Consider the following 20,581-nt stretch of genomic DNA (forward strand, 5'->3'; position numbering starts at 1 on the left):
GAGGGAGAGAGAGAGAGAGGCAGGCAGAAATAGACAGAGAAAGATATATATATAAACAGAGGGAGGGAGAGAGAGAGAGAGAGACTGACAAATAGATAGAGCGACCACGAGAGAGAGAGAGAGAGAGAAAGAGATAAACAGACGAAAGGAGGGAGAGGAGGCAGGCAGAAATAGACAGAGAAAGATATACATATAAACAGAGGAAGTGAGAGAGAGATAGACTGACAAATAGATAGAGCGAACAAGAGAGAGAGAGAGGGAGAAATAAATAAACAGACGAAAGGAGGGAGAGAGAGAGAGAGGCAGGCAGAAATAGACAGACAGATATACATATAAACAGAGGGAGAGAGAGAGAGTGTGTATGTTAGAGAGGGTAGAAATGTATTTATGGAGTGCGTGGCCAAATAAGATGGCATGAATTTTCACTTGTGGTCGCCCATGTTAATTGTTTACAGTGTTCTCCTGGTGCTGACATGCTTAATAGGGGACCATCTACCTCGGATGAACCATGTCGGGCCCTACATCAACCGTCATCTATTCCTGAGGGTTGCCATCGACAACTTCACCCACGGTATAATCGGATTCCTTTCCTGGGCCATAGTGCTCGATCTCGATCTAGTAAACACCGACACCAACGCGCCTGTTATGTTCCTTCCGTCTTCTGGGTTCGTCCCCACCCGAAGCCTGATGGACGTACAGCAGAGTAGCCTCCTGGCCTGTTTGCTTTGCATGGTACTGGCCATGTCTGTGGACGTTGACCATTTCCTGGCAGCGAGAAGTTTCAGTCTTCAGGTAAGAAACTAATTCGAAACAACCTCTACCTGGTCGCTAGATTCACTAGAAACAACAGCCAGAGTCAATTTCCTGGGGGTTAATCGTAAAATATTTACCACCAACAACCCGCTGTTTTGCGGAGACCTATTTTGCTGATAATGGAATGGTTAACACGGTTTCGATTCCTGGCATACCTACACAAATAGCCAAATGTCACCTCAACGATTTTACTTCCTCATAACTTCCAGAAAATTTGATATTTTTAAATGAAATTCTATATAAATACACTTCTGATCGTATAAATTCCGATTATATCGGAATTTGTGGCGAAAAATATTTTTTCCGAGGGTGGGGGGACGAGGAGTTTTGGAGAATTCACACGAATAGGCTTTGTTTCCTTATAACTTTCAGAAAATTTGGTAATTTTTTATGAAATTTTCTACAAATACCTTTCAGAGTGTGTATATTACGATTATATCGGAATTTAATGGGAAAAAAAAAACTGGTACGCTCGCACACACACACTGACACACGTCACATAATCTACAAAATAAAACTTGAATGTATGAGTTCACCAATTTATTATTATTATTATTATTTATATTAAATAATACCTATATAATCGTAATTACACCATCTAAAAGTTATTTAAAGAAAATTTCATTAAAAATTACCCATTTTATAAAAAAATTATGAGGTGGGGCACATTTATGTAGTTGCTTAGTTTAAATCCCCGGTTAACATGTAGTTTAGCGTCGTAAATTTCATAAAAACCAGGCACCTAGTTTATTATATTACCTTCTAGCGATAGCACGAGCATTTCTGAAATAACTACCGAGGGTCCACCGCTGTAACATAATATATAATCTTAAATATACCTAACAACCAATACCAGTGAAAAATCACAGGGACATGTGTGATACCTAATGGGGTCAGCTCCCTATATTTGATAACCGATGGGCTGGGCTTTCTGTGTTATTTTTGGCCACATATCTAGTTGTGAAATTGTTAAACATTCCTTGAATATTGTTGATCCAATGAGAGTATCCATATACAAGGGTGATAGATGTTCGCACAGGAGTAGACCCAGGTGAGAACGTAGAAGAAGTATCTATATGACGACTATATATTACAAAATAAGTTCGGTGACTGTGAAAAAACTATAAGTATTTTCTAATCATTGTTTTTTCCTGTTAGATAAATATATTCGAGGCTCCGATGAAGCTATAAAGTGTTATTTAGGCACTCAACTATGAGTCCACAGCACCTTGTTGCAGAAACAGCAGTAAGCCGATGAAGTTCATTATATAATCGTTTTTCCCTTTGTCATTTCTTTTTGTTACACAAATCTAATGAAATTATAAGATTTCATCGTGGTCATTTTCAGTTTTTAATGCAAATACCTTCATATTTCGACTTGGCCTTTCGTCGTTCCAGGCGTTGATGTTCTTTCATTCTGAGTTCAAATCCCACCGAGGTCGACTTGGCCTTTCGTCATTCTAAGGCTTGATAAAATAAACTAGCAGTTGTTTTTACTCGTTTCCGAGCTCAAATCCTGTTGAGGTCGACTTGGCCTTTCGTCATCCTAGGGCTTGATTAAATAAACTAGCAGTTGTTTTTTCTCGTTTCCGAGTTCAAATCCTGTTGAGGTCGACTTGGCCTTTCGTCATCCTTGGGCTTGATTAAATAAACTAGCAGTTGTTTTTTCTCGTTTCCGAGTTCAAATCCTGTTGAGGTCGACTTGGCCTTTCGTCATCCTTGGGCTTGATTAAATAAACTAGCAGTTGTTTTTTCTCGTTTCCGAGTTCAAATCCTGTTGAGGTCGACTTGGCCTTTCGTCATCCTTGGGCTTGATTAAATAAACTAGCAGTTGTTTTTTCTCGTTTCCGAGTTCAAATTTTGTTGAGGTCGACTTGGTCTTTCGTTATTCTGGGGATGTAAACAAGTCAACACCGGTTATCAAGCGGTGGTGAGGGACACACGGGGACACACACACTTTCGGTTTCTGTCTACCAAATCCATTCAGAAGGCTTCTTTTTTTTTTTTGTCGATTCGAGGCCAGAATAGAAAATAATTGACCAAGGTGTCACGCAGTGGGACAGAATCCGGTTGAGAGGCTATTCTTGTCACACAAACACACACGCACATGTATGTATGTGCGTGTGTGTGTGTGTATGTGTTTGTGTGTGTCTGTGTTTGTGTGTGTATGTATTATGTGTCTGTTTATGTGTTTGTGTGTCGTGTGTGTGTGTGTTTGGGATCTAGTTCAAAACGGGGGCACCAGTATTTTCTTAACGAAACACTTTCAAAATTGGGACACTGGTAGAATGTGTCATATAAAACATCTTTTTCTCTTAGTCTTCTTAACAAAAAAACGTACATCGCAAGTTATTTCATGTTAAAGTTGTCGTATTTCTGTAATTTCAACCAATCACTGACGTCCATTCAGCCGAATAAATTAAGTGCTGACTACGTAAACAAACGATTCTGGCTGTGATAAAATTATTATTTCCTTGTCAAAAAATGGCTGAAGCATATTGGCAGGAGCTAATAAACGTTTCTATTATAGGCACAAGGCATGGTTTTTGAGGGAAGGGGCAAGTCAATTATATACGCTGTGCGTATCTGTGTTTGTATTTATTTTCTGTTCAACAACTTTTCGCTAATTTTCTATGTACCGTGATTTGAGGAATATTTGGCTGCTATTTCTAGGACTAACCCTAACCCTTGGAGATTAAATACGCTTTACACCGCTTAAACTGCCAAAGGAGTAACTGTAAACAGCTGAATACTTGTCAGTGATTGGTTGAAATTATCGAAATAAGACAATTTTTTACATGAAATAAATTCGAATACAAAATTTTTTTTCTGTTCTATAACACAAAATAGATAAGTATACGAAGTTTGAAAGTCTTTCGGTGCCAAAAACACTACGTAAAACATTAATGAAAACTGGTGCCCCTGTTTTGAACTAGATCCTGTGTTTGTTTGTGTGGGCGATCTTTCAGTACGATTTCCTGATCGCCTTTGTGTGTATGCGTTTGTGTATGTGTTTGTGTATGTGTGTGTATTTGTGTTTGTGTGTGCGTTTGTTTGTGTGTTTGTATGTGTTTGTGTGTGTGTGTGTTAACAGTCTGGCTACGACCAGTTTGGCGTAACGCCTCGTCTTCCAAAGATGTCCTCAGCACTTAAAGTTTTTAATACAAAAATAACTTCGCAGGACTCCAAACTAAGTTTTGCTACTTTATATATTTCGTCAACATCACCGTAGAACATTCTAATCAAGGATGGGCACGGATGGACTACTTTTTATCACAAATTGAACTTAATCTCGACTGACCTGGGTTGGGAAGGGTAAAATACCTCTTTGTTGAGTTACTTCTCTTTAGGTTCTGAGTTCGATTTCCGACAAGGTGGATTTTTGCCCTTAGTACTTTTTATGATGATGATTGCGGTGGTGGTGATTATGATGACGATGACGATGATATTTATATGTGAATGTGTATCATACATATGTATTCATTGTGTCTCTTTTTTTTCTTTTTCCTTCCTCTTTCTCTTGCAGGACGCCCTCAGTCTACCTTCAAGACCGCCATTCCATTGTACCACACTGATTCCTGTTGTCGTGGCTTCATCTCTCCTCATGACGTACGCGTTTCATTCAAGACAGTTTTGCCGGTGCTTCAAATTCAGTCTCTTGTTCCTCACAGCATTTCTCTCTCATCACATTCGGGACGCTCGCCGCCACGGCCTGTGGCTCTGGCCGTTCGGCGCCACCCCTCCTTTACCATATATGGTCTACATTCTGTGCACACTCCTCTTACCAGTCGCTGTTAAATTCTGTCACAGTACTTTATTTATAGAGAATCAACCAACTCATCTGGGATCCATTCAAATACTCTGAGTGTCGAAATGGTCATGGGTTTTCATCGTCTGACACTGGGCTATTACATACATACTATGTATATATATATATATATATATATACACATATACATGGAGACTAATATTGAGCAGTGAGACTGAGTGCTCAGCACCCATATTTATAAATGTTTATATGTACACCTACATACACATATATTGAACAATTGTGAAGATCACTTCACGTGAAACCATTGGTTGCCTTGTTAACTCACAAATAAAGTATATATATATATATATATATATATATATATATATATATACATTAAAATAGAATAATTATTCTGAAGTATTCTGTGATATTTCATTAGATAAACTCGTAACATAAGGCCTAAACTATGTGAGATGAAATAGAATGAAAACTGACAACAAAAAAAACGGAAAAGGAAAAAAAGCAACAAAAAAGAGAAAAATATTGAAATATAAGGTAAAGCCCCAAATGTTCTGTTTCACTTTCTTAATTTTTGTGGGGTTTAGTTTCTATTTCATCTCACCAGTTCACCTGACATTGTTTTGGCCTTATTCTACAAGTTCATCTAATGTGTGTGTGTGTGTAAGTTAAGTAAGGTTCAGATAAAAACCTTTTAAAATGCCATGCAAAGCTCCCCCACAGGTATTGGCTACCTGATGTCATCATACAGTAGAAATACACTTGTTCCATAGTCTCTATAGAGTTTATAGAATGGAATGAACGACATTCATTATTTCAGATCACTTCAATTGTTTCAACTCGTTCTTACACCTGCAGTACACAGATGAAATGTTATACAAATTGTTATCTTACATTCCAGGTGTACAGTGCACCTCTTCAAGTGATAATGCATACATAAACTGATGTGTCATTCTCAACAGTCTACAGGCAAATCTAGGCATACATATATAATATATATTATATATATATATATACTAGCAGTATAACCTGACCTTGTCCGGGTGTGACTTATTATGCCATCTACGATAAGTCTTGCTAGCTGAAAATCAACTAAAAAAGAAAGCCTTACAACGAAAAAAACCCTATGATGTAAATATGTTCATAATTCAAAAGACGATGAAATTAATAGGGAAAGTCTGAAGGCTGTTTTGTGTAAAATTATTAAGCGTACGTAAATTTCATCCGTCTAATTGGCTATAGAAATGCTTGTGCAAAACAACTTTTTGTGCTGCCCCGATTATACATAGCAGGGTAATTCCTTTTCGCAGGAGCTAGGATGGCAATTTGTGATGAAGCAATTGCTGGCGATCTGATGCTACACAGTTTTGCCAGAATTCTATCAGATTGGGTAGAAGATGTTGATGCACCATTTTGCATTATGTTTAAAGTAGCTTCTGGAATGTGGTGAATTGCTGCAGTCTGTTGCAGAAATAGGTTTTCTAATGTTTTACAGCATGAAGATGAGAGACCTGAGGTGTTCTAGAATGATAGTGTGTCAAAGAGAATTGCATGGGGATGGATAATGGTAAACTTGCTCTTTGTGATCCTGAAAAGAAAGAGGCATGGAAGAGCTACTATGAAAGGATATTTTCAATGTGGAGAATGGAAGCAAAAAAGGGAGTCTTCCTTGTGTGAATCCAGCAGAGTGACCAGCTATCCGAGCTGACAGCAGCAATTAAAGATATGAAGACAGGGCATGCCCCTAGTCCGAAATCTATTACTGATGTCACACCGGGCATACAGCCTGGACCTAGTTCCCCCAGATTATTACTTGTTCCAATCCATGGCTCACTTCTTGTGCTCACAACGCTTCCTCAACCAACAGAAGGTGGAAGCTTCAGTGAAGGAGTTCTATGCCTTAAAGCAGGGGTTTTCAAACTTTTTGACTTGCGGACCCCTTTAGATTTCAGGCTTTTGAAATTTATACATAAATATTTGCTTAAAATAACATATATTTTTACATTTATTTATTTAACAGTATTTAACAAATAGGTTTATTGTCAATTAAAAGATTTCGATTAAAAAACATATATAAAATCAAAGTGCCCATAAAAAGTATTTCCTGTCCATGGACCCCTTGTCTTGTCCTTGCGGACCCCCTGTAGTCCGCGGACCATAGTTTGAAAACCCCTGCCTTAAAGGACCAGAACTGGTATCAGCACGGTATCAAAGAGCTGTCAGAAAATTGGCTTCAGTCAATTCTTTGATCCCAGATGAAAAGTGGCTTTAGACAGTGCAACACAATGGCCTCTACTTTGAATGCTAGGCAGTTTTTTATTGTAAATTGACAAATGAAACAAATAAGTTACCAAAATATTTTTTACAAAGAAAGAACACTGATATCTGTTTGGAAATTTTTGAATAACAAAATATTTATTCTTTACATAAACATAACAAAACATCAGTAGAGTTTGGAGGTAATTAATTATTCTTGGGTTGGTGTGATTGTAGCAGCAGTCAAAATGTTAGCTGGTCCCTGTGTGTTGCTGTCACTGTTTGTCCATTGTGGTTAGCTGCTGGTTGTGCTACTGTCTTAAGGTCTCACCTTTGCTGCCTGTTTATTGCTTTTGTGTTGTTGGTTTGAGTCAGATGCTGTTCACCGTCTTTTCGCCATCTCCCTGTAGTAGCTAAGGTGCGCTGAATACATACTGATAGTTAGGCTCAGAGAGGTACACACCAAAGATGACATTTATTTTTGAAACAGGTTCCACAGGGAGTCTTGATTGGTCGAATGTTTTTGCGAATCACAACCATGGATATAGTGATCTGATTGTTAAATATTCCTGCTACATATTAATTCAACAAAATATACAAGTCTCTGATTTTGCATGAAGAGTTCATAGAAGCTGGCTTCATGTAATTATCAGGAAACTAATGTATTCGTGTGTGAGATATTTTTTTCTATAAACATCCAAAGGGGTGACCATATGCTCCCTTGCAGATCTCCAACACCTAAACTGAGAGCTTTCGACTTGGCACCATTTTCATGAATACAAATATTTGAGCATTTGTCAAGGGATTTCACAGCAACAAGAGGTTGCCCAATGACTTCAAACTCCTGAACAATAAATGGAATGGTCATAATTGGATCATCTTTAATCATAAGTTTACTGGGTCAGAGCTGACTTGGAGCAAAACCACAACAAGATTCTTAAGTTTCCAGTACAAAATAATATCACAGCCATATTGTATTACTTTGAAAAGAAACAATCTGATTGGTTGTTTTCTTTGTATAATCATTGATAATCCTGCCACCTATTGGCAGTTGTTGATAATCCACTCAAATCCTTTGCGATATTCGTCCATGTTACCAATAGCACACCTGCACACCTGGAAATAAGACAATAATTACAATTATATGCATGTCTCAGATGAAAAGAGGCGAAAACAAAAAAAAAAGGGTTTCAGTAAAGGGGGACAACTTTTATATAATCAGCCAATTAAGTACGAACCCTTGCGTTGTGAAATTAAATTTCATGATTATTTCAATAATGGTAAAAAAAAAAGGGATGAGAACAACAGGACGAGTTGGAACCCTAAAAAACCAACGGCAGTATTCTTCAGAAAATGCTTGACTCCAAATAAATCCCCAAAATATAAATATAATGTTACACTTACCTGCCATGGTTTGATAAGTTTGATTAATTGAAGAGAGTTGACCACTTCAAAACAGGTCATTGTGTGCGTCGATGATGTTGATGATGATGATGATGATGTGGTCACTTGTTCAGAGGAATCTTCTGGAACACAGCATAACACAAGAACTGGTGTCCGTCTGTATGAGCTTTTCTCGTTAACCATGTTAAACAACTCAGTTCCAGCCCATCGCACTACGGAAAGAGATAAAAAGCAAAGAAGTCATAATGCATGCTTCCCAACCCCTTCTGGTTCTGTAGTACAAATGTCTTGTTTTCATAAGTTCTCAATTAAAATCTTCCACCAAACCTTAGTCACAATTTATGTTCCTAACACTAGCTGAATGATAACGAAGTTATTTTACTAAATTCTTTGTTATGTTTAAAATTAATTGAAAGAAACACAGCATCTCAACAGAAATATAGTAACAAAAGGGTTAAGAAGAAAAATAATCAGCAGAAGACATGAGATAAGGAGACCTCAATGTGGTCACTCTATATGCTAGAAATAATAGCCTAAATTTCCTTCAATCTACATGCTTCCAACTGCTTCTGATATCCAACTGCCCAAATGTAGAAGTGCTTTTAACCCTTTCAATACCAACCCGGCTGAAACCCCCTCTGGCTCTGTAGTAAAAATGTCTTGTTTTCATAAGTTCTCAATTAAAATCTTCCACCAAACCTTAGTCACAATTTATGTTCCTAACACTAGCTGAATGATAACGAAGTTATTTTACTAAATTCTTTGTTATGTTTAAAATTAATTGAAAGAAACACAGAGCATCTCAACAGAAATATAGTAACAAAAGGGTTAAGAAGAAAAATAATCAGCAGAAGACATGAGATAAGGAGACCTCAATGTGGTCACTCTATATGCTAGAAATAATAGCCTAAATTTCCTTCAATCTACATGCTTCCAACTGCTTCTGATATCCAACTGCTCAAATGTAGAAGTGCTTTTAACCCTTTCAATACCAACCCGGCTGAAACCCCCTCTGGCTCTGTAGTACAAATGTCTTGTTTTCATAAGTTCTCAATTAAAATCTTCCACCAAACCTTAGTCACAATTTATGTTCCTAACACTAGCTGAATGATAACGAAGTTATTTTACTAAATTCTTTGTTATGTTTAAAATTAATTGAAAGAAACACAGCATCTCAACAGAAATATAGTAACAAAAGGGTTAAGAAGAAAAATAATCAGCAGAAGACATGAGATAAGGAGACCTCAATGTGGTCACTCTATATGCTAGAAATAATAGCCTAAATTTCCTTCAATCTACATGCTTCCAACTGCTTCTGATATCCAACTGCCCAAATGTAGAAGTGCTTTTAACCCTTTCAATACCAACCCGGCTGAAACTCCCTCTGGCTCTGTAGTACAAATGTCTTGTTTTCATAAGTTCTCAATTAAAATCTTCCACCAAACCTTAGTCACAATTTATGTTCCTAACACTAGCTGAATGATAACGAAGTTATTTTACTAAATTCTTTGTTATGTTTAAAATTAATTGAAAGAAACACAGAGCATCTCAACAGAAATATAGTAACAAAAGGGTTAAGAAGAAAAATAATCAGCAGAAGACATGAGATAAGGAGACCTCAATGTGGTCACTCTATATGCTAGAAATAATAGCCTAAATTTCCTTCAATCTACATGCTTCCAACTGCTTCTGATATCCAACTGCCCAAATGTAGAAGTGCTTTTAACCCTTTCAATACCAACCCGGCTGAAACCCCCTCTGGCTCTGTAGTACAAATGTCTTGTTTTCTCATAAGTTTTGAATTAAAATCTTCCACCAAACCTTAGTCACAATTTATGTTCCTAACACTAGCTTAATGATAACGAAGTTATTTTACTAAATTCTTTGTTATGTTTAAAATTAATTGAAAGAAACACAGAGCATCTCAACAGAAATATAGTAACAAAAGGGTTAAGAAGAAAAATAATCAGCAGAAGACATGAGATAAGGAGACCTCAATGTGGTCACTCTATATGCTAGAAATAATAGCCTAAATTTCCTTCAATCTACATGCTTCCAACTGCTTCTGATATCCAACTGCTCAAATGTAGAAGTGCTTTTAACCCTTTCAATACCAACCCGGCTGAAACCCCCTCTGGCTCTGTAGTACAAATGTCTTGTTTTCATAAGTTCTCAATTAAAATCTTCCACCAAACCTTAGTCACAATTTATGTTCCTAACACTAGCTGAATGATAACGAAGTTATTTTACTAAATTCTTTGTTATGTTTAAAATTAATTGAAAGAAACACAGCATCTCAACAGAAATATAGTAACAAAAGGGTTAAGAAGAAAAATAATCAGCAGAAGACATGAGATAAGGAGACCTCAATGTGGTCACTCTATATGCTAGAAATAATAGCCTAAATTTCCTTCAATCTACATGCTTCCAACTGCTTCTGATATCCAACTGCCCAAATGTAGAAGTGCTTTTAACCCTTTCAATACCAACCCGGCTGAAACCCCCTCTGGCTCTGTAGTACAAATGTCTTGTTTTCATAAGTTCTCAATTAAAATCTTCCACCAAACCTTAGTCACAATTTATGTTCCTAACACTAGCTGAATGATAACGAAGTTATTTTACTAAATTCTTTGTTATGTTTAAAATTAATTGAAAGAAACACAGAGCATCTCAACAGAAATATAGTAACAAAAGGGTTAAGAAGAAAAATAATCAGCAGAAGACATGAGATAAGGAGACCTCAATGTGGTCACTCTATATGCTAGAAATAATAGCCTAAATTTCCTTCAATCTACATGCTTCCAACTGCTTCTGATATCCAACTGCTCAAATGTAGAAGTGCTTTTAACCCTTTCAATACCAACCCGGCTGAAACCCCCTCTGGCTCTGTAGTACAAATGTCTTGTTTTCATAAGTTCTCAATTAAAATCTTCCACCAAACCTTAGTCACAATTTATGTTCCTAACACTAGCTTAATGATAACGAAGTTATTTTACTAAATTCTTTCTTATATTTAAAGTAATTGAAAAGAAACACAGAGCATCTCAACAGAAATATAGTAACAAAAGGATTAAGAAGAAAAATAATCAGCAGAAGACATGAGATAAGGAGACCTCAATGTGGTCACTCTATATGCTAGAAATAATAGCCTAAATTTCCTTCAATCTACATGCTTCCAACTGCTTCTGATATCCAACTGCTCAAATGTAGAAGTGCTTTTAACCCTTTCAATACCAACCCGGCTGAAACCCCCTCTGGCTCTGTAGTACAAATGTCTTGTTTTCATAAGTTCTCAATTAAAATCTTCCACCAAACCTTAGTCACAATTTATGTTCCTAACACTAGCTGAATGATAACGAAGTTATTTTACTAAATTCTTTGTTATATTTAAAGTAATTGAAAAGAAACACAGAGCATCTCAACAGAAATATAGTAACAAAAGGGTTAAGAAGAAAAATAATCAGCAGAAGACATGAGATAAGGAGACCTCAATGTGGTCACTCTATATGCTAGAAATAATAGCCTAAATTTCCTTCAATCTACATGCTTCCAACTGCTTCTGATATCCAACTGCTCAAATGTAGAAGTGCTTTTAACCCTTTCAATACCAACCCGGCTGAAACCCCCTCTGGCTCTGTAGTACAAATGTCTTGTTTTCATAAGTTCTCAATTAAAATCTTCCACCAAACCTTAGTCACAATTTATGTTCCTAACACTAGCTGAATGATAACGAAGTTATTTTACTAAATTCTTTGTTATATTTAAAGTAATTGAAAAGAAACACAGAGCATCTCAACAGAAATATAGTAACAAAAGGATTAAGAAGAAAAATAATCAGCAGAAGACATGAGATAAGGAGACCTCAATGTGGTCACTCTATATGCTAGAAATAATAGCCTAAATTTCCTTCAATCTACATGCTTCCAACTGCTTCTGATATCCAACTGCTCAAATGTAGAAGTGCTTTTAACCCTTTCAATACCAACCCGGCTGAAACCCCCTCTGGCTCTGTAGTACAAATGTCTTGTTTTCATAAGTTCTCAATTAAAATCTTCCACCAAACCTTAGTCACAATTTATGTTCCTAAAACTAGCTTAATGATAACGAAGTTATTTTACTAAATTCTTTGTTATATTTAAAGTAATTGAAAAGAAACACAGAGCATCTCAACAGAAATACAGTAACAAAAGGGTTAAGAAGAAAAATAATCAGCAGAAGACATGAGATAAGGAGACCTCAATGTGGTCACTCTATATGCTAGAAATAATAGCCTAAATTTCCTTCAATCTACATGCTTCCAACTGCTTCTGATATCCAACTGCCCAAATGTAGAAGTGCTTTTAACCCTTTCAATACCAACCCGGCTGAAACCCCCTCTGGCTCTGTAGTACAAATGTCTTGTTTTCTCATAAGTTTTGAATTAAAATCTTCCACCAAACCTTAGTCACAATTTATGTTCCTAACACTAGCTTAATGATAACGAAGTTATTTTACTAAATTCTTTGTTATATTTAAAGTAATTGAAAAGAAACACAGAGCATCTCAACAGAAATATAGTAACAAAAGGGTTAAGAAGAAAAATAATCAGCAGAAGACATGAGATAAGGAGACCTCAATGTGGTCACTCTATATGCTAGAAATAATAGCCTAAATTTCCTTCAATCTACATGCTTCCAACTGCTTCTGATATCCAACTGCCCAAATGTAGAAGTGCTTTTAACCCTTTCAATACCAACCCGGCTGAAACCCCCTCTGGCTCTGTAGTACAAATGTCTTGTTTTCTCATAAGTTTTGAATTAAAATCTTCCACCAAACCTTAGTCACAATTTATGTTCCTAACACTAGCTTAATGATAACGAAGTTATTTTACTAAATTCTTTGTTATGTTTAAAATTAATTGAAAGAAACACAGAGCATCTCAACAGAAATATGGTGACAAAAGGGTTATGATGGTGCTCCAGCATGGCCCCAGTCAAATGACTGAAACAAGTAAAAGAGTAGAGTGAGAGGAGGGATAGAGAGAGAGAGGGTGACAGAGTGAAACTGCTTACTTGAAGGCATGTCCGTTGCATCAACAACAAAGATGAATGCATCTAAGCTGCGACAGAGAGCCTTGAGGTGTTCGGACTGAGGCAGATGCCGGAGTTGTTGCAGGCCCTGACGTGCCGCCCTCTCCCGGTCCTTCTTGGCACAGGAATACATCACCGTTAAACTAAACGTTAGATTACTGATGCTCATCAGGAAAAAAGAACCAACACCTGTGAAAACAACAACAGCAACAACAACATTAACATCAGAAATAAGATGGCAGAATCATTAGCATATGCAGGGCAAAATGCTTAATGACATTTTTCCGTTTTTATGTTCTGAGTTCAAATTCAATCAAGGTCGAGTTTGCCTTTCGTAATTTCAGGGTTGATAAAAAAAAGTACCAGTTACGCAATGGGGTTGAAGTAATTGAAACTGCAATAAAAAAAAGGGGGTAAAGACCCCCTTCGGTCAAGAATGACCATGGGATTGCACCCAGAAAGTTCCCCTCCAAGGTACAAGTCCAGGCAAGGTTATTCATGGAAAACCAGCAGTGACCAATGCATACCCTCCATTATATGTACATAGGCTAAAGGGTGAAGACCCCCTTCGGTCAAGGATGACCATGGGATTGCACCTAGAAGGTTCCCCTTTGTGGCACAAGTCTGGGCAAGGTTGCTAATGGAAGACCAGCAATCACCCATGCATATCAGCCTCCCCTCTATATGCCACTGGTGTTATCCAAGGGAAAGGCAAAGGGGCTGATACAGCTTGGCACCAGTGACGTCGCAACTCATTTCTACAGTTGAGTGAACTGGAGCAACGTGAAGTAAAGTGCCTTGCTTAAGAACACAACACACAACCCAGTCCAGGAATCGAACTCTCGCTACCTCATGATTGCAATCCTGATGCTCTAACCACTGAGCCATGTAACCTGCGATAGTTCCCTTACCAGAAAATGAACCTGGAACGACGCCGTTCTGCTGGAACACTTTGGTAGGATCAGACAATATGTGAGTGATAATCTTGCTGGTTTTCGACTCGAGACCAGGTCCAAAGATTCCGATCTTGGGGGTGGTCATTTGGAAGAATGTCGAGAGTAAAGAATTGAGATTCCATCCTGAAGACTTCGGTTTCTGCAAGGCTGGACAGCAATGTCGGTAACTGGCGACGGTTTAGGAATGAAAGAGAAAAAGAAAGAGGGAAGTAAATACAAATGGGATCTCATTATTATTATTATTATTATTATTATTATTATTATTATTATTATTGTTCAGTAGTTTTATTTTTATAACGTGCTTTCACTTCACTACCGAGCGCAGCTCTGTGTGCCTTGGGTATGTGCTGTGGTTTGCTGTGGTGCTCTTATGTTTACTGTATTGAAAGTGTTTTGCGTAGAATGTGTGCAGTACCCAGTAGTGCAATTTTCTGTATGTTATATATATTTGTAAGTCCTGGTGTTTTTGTTATGTATTTGTCTGAATATTTTTTTATTATACCTAAGGCACCTACTATGATAGGAATTGTTTCTGTTTTTAGATTCCACATTCGAGTTACCTCTATTTCCAGGTCTTTGTATTTTGAAAGTTTTTCCATTTCTTTTAGGGAAACGTTGTCATCTGCTGGTATTGATACATCAATTAGAAAGCATTTTTTTTCTTCATGATCTCTGACAACTATATCTGGTCTATTGGCCTTAATTTCTCTATCTGTGTGTATTGGCATATCCCAGAGTATGGTTATTATCATCATCATTTTAACCATCATCATCATCACTACCATCATTGTCACCTTAACCACGCCCATCCTCATCCTATCACCATCACCATAAGCCATCCTTGATATAACCATGATTATCATTCTCAGCATCATCCTCGGCATCATCATCATTGAATCAATCATAGATTTTGTGGACATTTGACCTGTTAGAAATAGCAGCCAAATTTCCTCACGCACCTTACTGACCTGCGCACGTATAGATGACTGTATCTTTTATTTGTTTACTTGTTTCAGTCATTAGACTGGGGCCATGCTGGAGCACCATCTCGGACAATTCTTAGTCAGATTAGTTGACTCATTTATTTTTAATTTTTCAAGGCTAGTACTTATTCTAAAAGTCTTTTTTGCTCACCCACTACGTCATAGGGATGTAAACACACTAACAGCGGTTATCAAGTGGTGGTGGAAGGAACAAACACAAAGACACATACACTTATACACCCAAGGCACCCCTTCCCACACACACACACATGCCCAATGGTAGGACTGAACTAAGAACCACATGGATGTGAAGCAGACTCCTTAACCCCCCGCCCCAGCCCTGCCGTGGTCATGCTTCCACCCCACTCCCAACCCCCAACTCTCATATTCAGAAACTTACATTTTCTTATGGGTCCAGGGTGGCTCGAATTCTTTACACAAGTCCGGGTTGGTGTCGTAGCTAATCGTGTTCCACGTCTTGACGTCCCTCCTGAGCAAACAGTTCCACAGGAAATCCAAGGAGGTCAGGCACTGCCAGTGTTTGGACACATGTGCGCAGGTGCAAAGATCCTTGGCACCAAGGTAGGAAAATATCTGTAACTTCATCTCTTGCTGGATATTCAACAAAAGACAGAATAATAACAAAAATTAATTATGCTGATAATAATAATAATGATAATAATAATAATAATAATAATATATTCACAGACACGGCAGAGCTGGGACCTATATACACTGGAAGCTATGCCAACACTATGGAATAACAACAGAAAAAAGATGGTATAAACACAAGCCAGAAAAGGTCACAGAAAACGAGAAAGCAACCATACTCTGGGATATGCCAATACACACAGATAGAGAAATTAAGGAAAATAGACCAGATATAGTTGTCAGAGATCATGAAGGAAAAAAATGCTTTCTAATAGATGTATCAATACCAGCAGATGACAACGTTTCCCTAAAAGAAATGGAAAAACTTTCAAAATACAAAGACCTGGAAATAGAGGTAACTCGAATGTGGAATCTAAAAACAGAAACAATTCCTATCATAGTAGGTGCCTTAGGTATAATAAAAAAATATTCAGACAAATACATAACAAAAACACCAGGACTTACAAATATATATAACATACAGAAAATTGCACTACTGGGCACTGCACACATCCTATGCAAAACACTTTCAATACAGTAAACATAAGAGCACCACAGCAAACCACAGCACATACCCAAGGCACACAGAGCTGCGCTTGGTAGTGAAGTGAAAGCACGTTATAAAAATAAAACTACTGAATAATAATAATAATAATAATAATAATAATAATAATAATAATAATAATAATAATAATAAATGCCCGGATGCAGTAACAAGCAGTGGCTCTCATGGCTTCTGACCTTAATTGATTGGAAATGTTATCATGTACGTTGTTTTGTCTTGGTATAAAAAGATGGGCTACAGCAAATATTCTGCTTAATACCACAGATTTGCTTGTCAGTTGTTTGACCTTAACCAGTTGAGCATGTCCCTTGGTGGCTGACGATATGTGCATCTCTGATCATGAGCAGAAGTAGTGGGGGAACATCATAGCCATGTATTGAGAGGAATTCTTTGGGGGTTTGAATAATTCAACTTTGGAAACATGGGTGTTTAGCTCAACATCCTTAAACAAACCTTATTCAGGGACCTTTTGAGCGGGATGAGCTACTCGACCTGAAGAAAATTCTAACTGGGCCCCACCTGCGAGGTCATGCGCCGTTTCTCTTCATATGATATGGAGTAGTCGGAATGCTAAGGGGTTAAGGTATTTCTGCTGATAGCAAGAACATGGCGTGACAGGGTTAATAAAATAAAGGATTGTCTGATAATGGTGGTAGGGGCTTATTTGATTAAATAGTCAGTCCCCATTATTAAAATAAATGCAAATAAGAACATAAAGGGATCGTATTTACCGGGAGCATGTCAAACGTAAGCACGAGTTCATTGGTTGAAGCTGTCATGGCGGAGTATTCTCGCGGAGATTGTGACTGCGTGGTGCTGTTGCCATGGTTACCGATACCACCGGTCACCTGATGCTGAGAAGGGGTCATCGAATTCGACGGCAGTTTGTGCAGGTTCCTTTGCAGTCCACCTATGGAGACAAAGTGGTCGTCGCTGTTGATGAGGTCTTTGTAAAGATGCAGGAGAGCATCCATGTTTGAGGTGTCGAGAAGTCCTTCAGTCATGGTGGTGGTGGCGGTGGTGGTGGCGGTGGTGGCAGTCGTTGGTGGTGGTGGTGGTGGTAGTAGTGGTGGTGGCAGTCGTTGGTGGCGGTGGTGGTGGTGGTGGCAGTCGTTGGTGGTGGTGGCGGTGGTGGCAGTCGGTGGTGGTGGTGGTGGTGGCAGTCGGTGGTGGTGGGTGGCGGTGGCAGTCGTTGGTGGTTGGTTATGATGGTGGTGGTGGCGGTGGTGCCGGATGACAAGGCAGAACTTGATAAAAGAAAAGAAAAAAACAAAAAACAGATAGCAAACAAAAGAGCAAAGATCACAACAAAAACAACAACAACTGTTCTTTCACACGTTTCAGACATTTGACTGCGGCCATGCTGCAGCACTACTTTAAAAGGTCTTTTTTTGTAGTCAAAAAAAATTGACCCCAGGACTTATTCTTTGTAAGCTTGATACTTATTCTATCGGGGTCTCTTCTGCCAAACCCCTATGTTACACGGACGTAAACACACCAACATGGGTTGTCAAGTGATGCTGGGGAGGGGACAAACTCATACACAAACATACAATGATACACACATGGATACAAATACACACACACACACACACACACACATATATATATATATATATATATATATACATATATATATGTATGTATATATATACGATGGGCTTCTTTCAGTTTCCATCTACCAAATCCACTCAAAAGTGTGTGGTCAGCCCAAGGCTATAGTAGAAGACACTTGCCCAAGGTACCATGCTGTGGGACTGAACTTGGAACCATCTGGTTGGGAAGCAAGCTTCTTACCAAACACCCACGCGTACGCCTGGGGGCGAAATTAAAATTTTAAAATTAAGTTTTTTCCGGGGGGGGGGGAGAAGGGACAGGAAATCGAAATCCGCTGCCAATGAAAACAGGAACCTGGGCCAACATGCAAGATAAACTTCGATTTGGGATTTGGTTTGCAAGATTCTTTACGTGAATTCTTGTGTTGAAACGTCATGGGTCAGTGATTACGCCAAATATTAATAACACACGCACTGATTCAAATTCCACTCCTTTACTATTAGTTAATCAATTAAATACCTAACTTATTAAATCAATTGTTTGTTTAACTTGTTGGTTAAGTTGTCAGTTGTTTGTTTTGTTTCCGTTTGTTATTTGTAAACACAGGAGTGGTACGAAATATAGCCAACAAGTTAAATCGGCGAGCTGGCAGAAGCGTTAGCACACAGGGCGAAATGCTTAGCGGTATTTTGTCTGTCTTTACGTTCTGAGTTCAAATTCCGCCGAGGTCGACTTTGCCTTTCATCCTTTCGGGGTCGATAAATTAAGTACTAGTCGCGTACTGAGGTCGATCTAATCGACTGGCACCCTCCCTCAAGAATTTCGGGCCTTGTGCCTTGAGTAGAAAAGAAAAGGGCGATCCTTCGATATATAGCCAAGAAGTTTGCATCTCAACTACATGGTTCCGGGTTCAATCCCATTGCGTGGCACCTTGGGCACTTGTCTTCTACAATAGCTTCGGGCTGACCAAATCTTTGAGTGAATTTGGTAGACAGAAACTGAAAGAAGCCTGTTTACTCTCTCTCTCTCTCTCTCTCTCTCTCTCTCTCTCTGAACACACACACACACACACACACACACTCACACACAGGTATGTGTGTGTGTGTGTGTGTTTGTCCACACCGCCGCTTGAGACCCGGTGCTGGTTTGTACACATCCCAGTAACTTAACGTGTTCGTCAAAAGGCACTGATAGTTTAAGTACCAGACTTATACTGGGGTCGATTCGTTCAATTAAACCCCTTTTCAGGTGGTGCCCCAGCATGGCCACAGTCTAATGACTGGAAACATTTAAAAGATAGAAAGATAAATATGACATTGTACTTACATGTTTGTTTGTGATCGAAAAAAACTTTCCGAGATTTCGTATCGAATTAACCAAACAACAACAGTGAGGAGGAAAAAGGTACAGTTGTAATAATTGCGCTGAATACGAGGGTAACTGTAATTGTCGTTGTCTTGGTAGGAGACACAGAGAAGTCGAGGGTTCGATCCCGAAGGTGGAAGTCTTCTGGTCAATAAAGAAGAAACAACAAACACGAGTATCGAGTTGTAGGAAACTCTCAAAAGACCTGAATAGCGGGTTTTCGGAGGAGGACCCCTCCTCAGGGCAGTGCTTGGGCCCTTAAGTTCTTGAACTGTTAATGAGCTTTTAATTAAAGTACCTGAAGTAATTGTTTTTCGTTTGTTTGTTTGTTTGTTTGTTGTTTTTTTTTTCTTTCGTTGTGGCCAATAAAACGAGTGATGTCTTTCTCAAAGTCTGATTTATTGTGTTTTTGTGGGTTGTTTAGATGCTGGAAGAAGGAAATACATATTAGATAGGAAGAGAAGGAGGGGAATAAAGAGGAGGACAGGATGAAGGAGTGAGGAGTTATGAGAGAGAGAGAATGAAAGAGAGACGAGAAGACGGGGTGAGAGAAAGAGAGAGAGGAAGAGAAAGTGAGAGGGTGAAAAGGAGAGAAAAGTGGAGAAAGAGTGAGTTGTGAGTGAAGAAGAATGAGACTGAGTGTAAGAGATTGAAGGGGAGGAGAGAAAATGGTGGTCAAAGAGAGGGAGGGAGAATGGAGGGAGAGACAGAAATGGGAAGGTATTGAGAGAGGGGGAGAGGGAGCAAGGTCAGCATGAAAGAGTGAGGTACGAGCGAAGGGGAGAAAGAAAGAGATAAAGAGGGGGGAGAAAAGGAAGAACGCGAAGAAAGTAAAGGGAGAGGGAGATGGGAAACGGAAAGAGTGACGTATAAGTGAAGGAGAGAGCGAAAGAAAGATATTAAGTGGGGAGAGAGAGAGCGGGGAGTAGGAGGAGGGGAGAAAGAGACAGCATAGAAGGGAAACGGAAGAAGAGTTGTCACTGGAAAGAGTGAGGAAGAATTATATGAGAGAGAGAGGGGGAGAGAGTGAAAGAAAGAAAGACACAGAGAGAGGGAAGAAAGAGCGAATGACGGAAAAATATGAGTGTGAAAGAGAGGGAGAGCAAAGGGAGGAGGAGTAAAAGGAAATGAAAGAGAGAGAAAGAGAATGGAAGAGAGAGAGAGCAAACAGGACTTTGAATGTGTGAATG

At 38.6% G+C, this 20,581-nt stretch overlaps 2 protein-coding genes across 2 annotated transcripts; one reads left to right on the forward strand and one right to left on the reverse strand.

Annotated features, from left to right (window-relative positions):
- The first annotated feature begins 327 nt into the window (after positions 1–327).
- Positions 328–4,815, forward strand: LOC106878056 (transmembrane protein 267). The gene is made up of 2 exons (XM_014927144.3): positions 328–792; positions 4,340–4,815. Exons 1-2 carry the CDS (start codon positions 415–417, stop codon positions 4,676–4,678), a joined length of 717 nt encoding a protein of 238 aa, XP_014782630.1. The 5' UTR covers positions 328–414; the 3' UTR covers positions 4,679–4,815.
- A 2,158-nt stretch (positions 4,816–6,973) lies between these two features.
- LOC106878055 (F-box only protein 4) lies at positions 6,974–20,124 on the reverse strand. The gene is made up of 7 exons (XM_014927143.3): positions 19,353–20,124; positions 17,201–17,716; positions 15,654–15,865; positions 14,226–14,437; positions 13,297–13,503; positions 8,246–8,457; positions 6,974–7,957 (listed from the first exon to the last, which is right to left on the reverse strand). The coding sequence occupies exons 2-7, from the start codon at positions 17,471–17,473 to the stop codon at positions 7,883–7,885; spliced, it is 1,191 nt and encodes a 396-aa protein (XP_014782629.2). The 5' UTR covers positions 17,474–17,716; positions 19,353–20,124; the 3' UTR covers positions 6,974–7,882.
- Between the last annotated feature and the right edge of the window lie 457 nt (positions 20,125–20,581).

The sequence above is a fragment of the Octopus bimaculoides genome, chromosome 28 (genome assembly GCF_046866305.1).
Source record: "Octopus bimaculoides isolate indiv1 chromosome 28, ASM4686630v1, whole genome shotgun sequence".
NCBI classification, from domain to species: Eukaryota; Metazoa; Mollusca; class Cephalopoda; order Octopoda; family Octopodidae; genus Octopus; species Octopus bimaculoides.

What these genes read in the sequence shown, in the direction of transcription:
- LOC106878056 (XM_014927144.3), top strand. Translation starts at nt 415, where the DNA reads ATGAATTTTCACTTGTGGTCGCCCATGTTAATTGTTTACAGTGTTCTC. An exon ending in CGAGAAGTTTCAGTCTTCAG is followed by an intron (nt 793 to 4,339) that starts GTAAGAAACTAA and finishes TTTCTCTTGCAG; the next exon opens with GACGCCCTCAGTCTACCTTC.
- LOC106878055 (XM_014927143.3), bottom strand. Translation starts at nt 17,473, where the DNA reads ATGACTGAAGGACTTCTCGACACCTCAAACATGGATGCTCTCCTGCAT. An exon ending in TGCAACGGACATGCCTTCAA is followed by an intron (nt 8,458 to 13,296) that starts GTAAGCAGTTTC and finishes CTCTTTCCGTAG; the next exon opens with TGCGATGGGCTGGAACTGAG. An exon ending in AACTTATCAAACCATGGCAG is followed by an intron (nt 7,958 to 8,245) that starts GTAAGTGTAACA and finishes TCTTATTTCCAG; the next exon opens with GTGTGCAGGTGTGCTATTGG.